Raw genomic sequence first — 6,504 nt, 5'->3', positions numbered from 1 at the left:
CAACCTGTGGGTCTCAACCCCCTTAGGGGTCAAATGACCCCTTCACAGGGGTCCAATGTCAAATATCTTGCATATCCAATATTTACATTAATTAACATTCATAACAGTAGCAAAATTACAGTTATGAAGTAGCGACGAACTAATTTTATAGTTGGGGGGGGTCACCACAACATGAAGAACTGTACTAAAGGGTCTCGGCATTCAGAAGGTTGAGAGCCGCTGGTTTAGGGCATTTTTTGCTAATATCTACTTCCCCATTTGGGATTTCTTTGCCAGCTTTAACACTGGAAACTACTGCTCTTCCCTAAGTTGCGTGTAAACTTCTGTGTGGACTTGATCTCTCCCTGTGTCTCCCTCGAGTCCAGTGTGGAAGAAATGGTGCGAGGTTAACCCGGTGTCTCCCAGTCACCCAGCACTGCTGTGTGTCACCCTCACTGTTCCCCATCTCAGAAGCCCCAAGAGCAAACTCTGCTCTCTCCAGGAAACTGTGCCCTCCCAGCATTCACACAAAGGCCTTGACAAGCCTGGTGTGGGCCACGCCCACTGAGGGCTTTACCTTGGAGACCTGGACACAAACAACTTTAAACCCCCTTAGAAGGATTCCGGTTTTCCCCAAGCCCAGCAGGGCTACGTCCCAGAGCCTGGCCTCTTCCAGCTCTTTTCTGTGGGTTGCCTGGGCCTCCTCCATTTCCTGGGAAGTGGGGCCTACACAGTAAGGGAGTCCTCTCAGACCCTGCTCTAACCCAGCCCTACCCTCCTAGCTTAGCCTCTTCTTAGACGGTAGGCTTAGTAACTCAAGAATGCCTTTGGGGTCTCAGCCCCCACCCACGGGGCTCATTAAACTGTTTCTTCCAAACAAATTCGGTGTGGCTTGTAGGTGGAATTCCCACACCATCTGCTCTCCAGGCTCTGTTTTCTCCATTGCCTTGGTTTCTCAAACATTCAAGGAGGAGGTCTTCAGGGAAGACTCAGAGCCAAGTGTTTGCTCCTCAGAGCACCAATATCCAGAGAGGCTGCCCTCGGGGACAGCTGGCCCCATGACTCAAGCTTCCAGGGACTTTACCGGGTATCCCCAAGGTGGTCTCGATAGTAGCTAGGTGGGGGCTTAGGCACTGGCCTCCCTCAGCTAAAGAAAACCATGGCGAGCATGCTCACAGGTACCCCGTGCCTGGGAAAGCTCAGATTTACACGCCCAGGAGTGAAGGTGAAAAACCTGGGAGGGCCCAGACTCCTAGGGCCACACCCATCTCCTAGGGAGAGCAAAGCAGCATACTAAGGGCGTAGGTTCGCCCTAACCACACACAGCTGTGGGTCCGCAGTAACAGGCTATAAGATGGACCCCGCACGAGTTAAGGGACAGGCTTGAAGTCTGCTCTTCTATTTCATCCTCTTTTTCTATTCTTTTCATTTGTTTGCTTATTGAGACAATAAACTGTATAGCCCAGGCTAGCCTCCAATTTGCCAAAATCTTCCTGAGGAAGCTTCTTGGTTTGCTGAGCTTAAGCAGGGTCCCAGGTGGCACAGGTTGAAAAACTGCATTTGTAGTCAAGAATGACCTGGAACTCCTAATCCTCCTGCTTTCTCCTCCCCATACTGGGATTACAAGTCTGTGTCACCACGCCTGGCTTCATACACATTTTTTAAAGTTTTTTTTTTTTTTAATTAATGTGTGTGTGGGTGTTCATACACACATGGGCCACGTATGTGCAGGTGTTCTTGGAGGCAGGAGGAGGAGCCAGATCTCCACTCAGGAGACAGTTACTGGTAGCTGTGATCTACTCCACATGGGCACTGGGAACCAAGCTCCAGTACCCTGGAAGAGCAGCCAGTACTCTTAGCTGCTAAGCTATCCCTCCAGCCCCTTCCTCCTTTCTTTCTTTGTTTCTTCATTTCCTTCCTTTTCTTTCTGTAAAATACTTATACTGCCCTCCCCAGCCCTTTCACACAGATTTTTATAGCATTTGAAACTTAATGAGTCCGGGGATGCAGTTTAATTGCTCGGAGCCCTAGGTCTGACTGTCATGACATGCACCACACAAAACCAGGCATGAGGCTGAGGTGGTTTAGTAGGTTCTTGCAGAAGCATGAGGACCTAAGTTTGAACCCCCGGCATCCAAGTAAAAAGCGGGGTATGGCTGCATGTGCGTGCCTGTAGCCCGGCACTGTGGGGAAGAGGCGAGAGGGTCACTGGAGTTTGTGGCTATGCCTCTAGGTTCAGTGGGAGACCCTGTCTCAAAGGAATAAAGTGATGTGACAGAGCAAGGCAACTGGTGTCCTCCCTATGGCCTCTGTGTGTATGAGGAGGTGTGCCCAGCCATGAGCAGCACACACACACACACACACACACACACACACACACACACACACGTACATGCATGCACACACACTCACACATACAGACACATCTCTTTGAAGAGTTCTTTATAAAGTTCCACCCAAGTACCATGAATGGAGCCTACCTCAGAGAGTTAGGTGGAGGGTGGCTGAGGGGAACAGTGAGTCAAAAGTATAGGAAGGATGACAAGAAGTACCTTGGAGAAGGGGAAGGGAGCACTTGACTAACAACTCAAGGGAAAGCTTATTCTGACTGGTACTTCAGGGACGTGTCAGTACACCGTGACCAGGAAGACATGATGGCAGTTTGTTGACATCACAGTAGACAGGAAGCAGAGGGCACGGCTGGAATCCAGAGTGAGCATGAGCCGTAGGACCCCGTGCCAGAGACCTATTTCCGCCCGGCAGGCCCTACTTCCTCCAGGGTCCACAGACGTCAAAACAATCCTACAAGCTAGAACTGCGTGTTCAAAACCAAGTCTATGGAGGACATTGCAGATTTTAAACCATATCAGAGAAGGAGCCAGGAATCAGGAGGGGCAGCTTGGGAGACGAGACGGCACACTAAGGATGGAGGGGGGAGTCTGTGTACTGCGATGAGACAGTTGTTATGGAGTAACCCAGAGCTGCCACCAGGTGGCGTCTGCAGGCGTGGGAAAGCCAGTTACCTTTCCAAGCCTCTGTCATCCTGGCCGGCTTTCCCCCCTGGGCCATCAATGGTTTTGTTTTGTTTTATTGTTTTTAAAGAAAAGGTCTTACTGTGTAGCCTTGGTTGTCCTGGAAATTGTAATGTAGGCCAGGCTGGCCTGGTACTCACAGAGAACCACCTGCCTCTGTTCCAGGAGTGCTGGGATTAAAGGCGTGCACCACCACACCTGGCCTAGTATTATTACGTTTCTTGTCTGTCTCTGTCACTCTGTGTGTGAGTGTCTGTGTCTGTGTGTGTGTGTGTGTGTGTGTGTGTGTGTGTGTGTGTGTGTTGCCATGGAACACGTGTGGAACTTGCAGCAGTCGATCTTCTTCTACCATGAGGGTCCTAAGAATCAGACTCAGATCACCAGGCTTGGATGCAAGTGCCCTTATCCACTGAGCTGTCTCGCCAGCCTCAGCTTTAAATTATCCCCACCGGGAACAAGAACTGAAGAGTCTGAGGACTACAGGTGGAACGCAGATCCCAGAGTCAGTGGTTGCTCCTGTGATATTACAGAAGCTGCAGATACGCCTGCCTCTCCCCCCCCCCCCCCCCCCCGAGAGAAGATGTAAAAGTAGACCCAGGCCTCCCTTGGGAGGTTGGAGTCCCTTGGTGGGATGTGAGGCTTGCTGCTCCTCTCCCCTGAAGAGCAAGAACCATGCATGGCCTGACAACCAGGGAGAGCACACATGGAAACGGAACCATCCACTCCAGCCTCTTCGATGGGAACGAAACCAGATGATTCGAGGAAAGTGCTCTACCATTCAGCCACACCCAATGGCCAGCTTGTTTGTTGCTGTTGTTTGTTTTTGACAGGCATTCCGCCTGCCTCCGCCTCCCGGATCTCTGTGTGCTGGGGTTACAGGTGTGAGCCACTGTGCCCAGCTGTTCCCAGATAACCTTTTTAGCACAGTCAGTTTATCTGGGACCCAAGATCTTAGGATTACCCGGGAATCTGCAGTTTTTCTGCAGCACCCTGTCCTCCAAGCCCAGTTAAGCAGGCGGTCATCCCGAGTCAAAAAGGTTAACTCTAGCAGTAAGGATGGCCAGCCTAGATACTGCCCAGGCCCTGGCCTCTGATCCTCCCCATTGCTAGAGGAACGGCTCTCAAAGAAAGACTGGCTAAGTTGGTGTCATGAAGCACCAATGAGAACAGAGAGGTGGCAGGAGAGGCGACACAAACCTTGCTTCTAAGCTGCTGTAGCACAAGCCTGTAATCCTTGCTCTTGAGAGCAAAGGCAGGAGGATCGGAGCGGGAGGCCAGTCTGAACTACACAGCAAGAACACTGATCCTCCCGCCAAAATAAATAAGTAAATAAATAAACATTAAAAGCCCACTGATTCTAACTCTGCCTCACCCTCGTCATCCCCCAAAGTGCTGTCATCACAGCTTCTCAGCCCTGTGGCTGCATCTGCACACGTGCCTCTCCATCTTGAACCAAGACAGTTATCTTCCATTTCCTATGTACCTGCAGCTCAGGCTTTCGAATCATCACCTGCATTCAACCTGCCAGGACAGCTACTTGGCAGGTTCAGGACATTCAGGACCCTTTCTCTGCAAGTACCTGTGACATCACCAGCTGCCCACAACCTCCTGTGACATCACCACCTGGACAACTGAGCCTAGCAGAGCCAAGCCACTCCTTCCCAACCAGCACAAGTAGCAGGGGGCATAGATGACCACCGAGCCCTTGGGAGAGGCCAAAGCCAACAACAGGCCTGCACATGATCTTTCTGAGGCTGCCTTGAACAACCATGCCAGCGAAAACTCTACAGACTTACCTGGAGAGTCTGAGACTCCAGGTATCCTGCCTGATGATGGCCTGCCATTAGACTTGACTGCAAAACTCAGTGAAGAGGAGGATGTGGACCGGGCCTCGGTGGCAGCGACCATTGCCACAGAGCAGGATGATGACGATCCGGTCTCCGATCCGACTGCCGCCTTCATGGGCCAGGATGACGACCAGGCCATCTCCATAGAGCAGGATGTAGAGCCTGTCAGCCCCATGCCTACTCCTCGGGACAGGGAGGAAAGCCCAGATGCTCCACGCCGTCCCCAGGAGAGCCCTGAAGAGGAAGAGATCACATCTCTGCTGTCCCAAGACCCAGGTATGCTGCAGATGTTCGTGGGCTTCCAGAACCCGGTGTGGGATAGGCTGGCTGAGAATAACCGTGCAAGCTGGAGCCGCACAGTTTCCCCAAGTGACTCACAGAGCCAGGAAAAGACACCAGGAAAGCCAGAGATGGCTACAAATGCTGAAGCCCCACCTGTCCTGCCTGACAGCGTCCAGACTTCTACGGAAGATCCTGACCCACCCACTTTGGATATCAGTGGTCCTGACCAACAGCCCACGAGTAGCACCAAGTCCGTCGAACAGGAAGCTGAAGGTCTCGAGGCCTTGAACCCTGAGAGCAAAGATATATCCCCAGAGCAGACTGACTCAAGGATCCCTCAGACCCCACTTTCCCCAGGCTCCCCAGCAGGCAGTGTGCCTCCATCTCCGGAACCTAGCCAGGAGGCCCTGGGCAGGAGCAGACTGGATCCCAGTCTGTACAGGCCTAATGTGGAAAATGACTACATGCGCTCCATGACCAGCCTGCTGGGTGGTGGAGAGGGCTCCATCAGCTCCCTTACAGACATCCTGGTGTGGTCAGACACAGCCAGAGGCATGGGGATGGCTTTAGGCTTCCTGACCTTGGGGCGCAGCTCTCCAGCTGAGAGGCTACAAGATGAGGGTCCCAGCCTTCGCACTGTCTCCAGCCTCTTGGGCCATGCCAGGTCAGCTTTCTCTTCTGGGCTGGCAGCTGGAACTGGCTCGGCCCTACGCTCTGTCTCACACTTGCTGGAGTCTGTGGAGAGAAGGACCGTGGAAGGCATCCGCTCAACTGTGCGCTACCTGGCCAATCACTTGACCCAGCGCTGGGCCCGAACTAGCCCCAGCAGTGACTAGACCAACAAGCCCCCTGCTCCATGCCCCACCCCTGCCCTAGATAACACCCCCTGCCCTTCAGTAAATAACCACAAGCGTTTATTTTCTAAGCTCTGCCCTTATCCATGCAGTGGGACAGCAGGGTGGAAGGACAGAAGGGGTCCAAAATGTTCCGAAAATAGAATGTTCTTAGGTGGTTCTATTAGTTTGGGAGCAAACTGTAGAGAGAAGAACTGGGCTCTGACAGGGTTGGGGAAGGGGAGGGGGAGGGGAGTCTCAGATCAGCTGTGTCTCCACACGCAACCTGAGCTCATGTGCCTGTCCGTCCCTCAGCCCCATGCCCAGGCTACACGTTGAGGTTCTGGGAGGCAAGAAAAGGGTATTGAGGTAGAGTGCTGTATCGGGCCTCATAGGAGGAGTGTACACATCTGGGTCCCATGCAATCTTTTTATTAGAATCAGACATCTGATGTCTCCTCTTGCCCTGGGCCCTGCTCCCCGGCCTCCCTCTCCTCATCTTGGAATAGAGAGAGGAACTCCACCGTCACGC

The 6,504-nt window shown here is 52.6% G+C and overlaps 1 protein-coding gene across 1 annotated transcript; it reads left to right on the top strand.

Moving 5' to 3' along the window:
* Positions 1-4,701: 4,701 nt before the first annotated feature.
* Positions 4,702-5,976, top strand: Tex44 (testis expressed 44). Its single transcript, XM_055616272.1, has one exon. It carries the CDS (start codon positions 4,702-4,704, stop codon positions 5,974-5,976), a length of 1,275 nt encoding a protein of 424 aa, XP_055472247.1.
* Positions 5,977-6,504: the final 528 nt, after the last annotated feature.

The sequence above is a fragment of the Psammomys obesus genome, unplaced genomic scaffold (assembly GCF_907164565.1).
Source record: "Psammomys obesus unplaced genomic scaffold, mPsaObe1.curated_primary_1811, whole genome shotgun sequence".
Classification (NCBI taxonomy): Eukaryota; Metazoa; Chordata; class Mammalia; order Rodentia; family Muridae; genus Psammomys; species Psammomys obesus.
The sequence above is the reverse complement of the archived record's forward strand: the minus strand, read 5'-3'. Positions and strand labels throughout refer to the sequence as shown.

Excerpts from the sequence above, each read along its gene's own strand:
- Tex44 (XM_055616272.1), top strand. The coding sequence starts at position 4,702 with ATGACCACCGAGCCCTTGGGAGAGGCCAAAGCCAACAACAGGCCTGCA.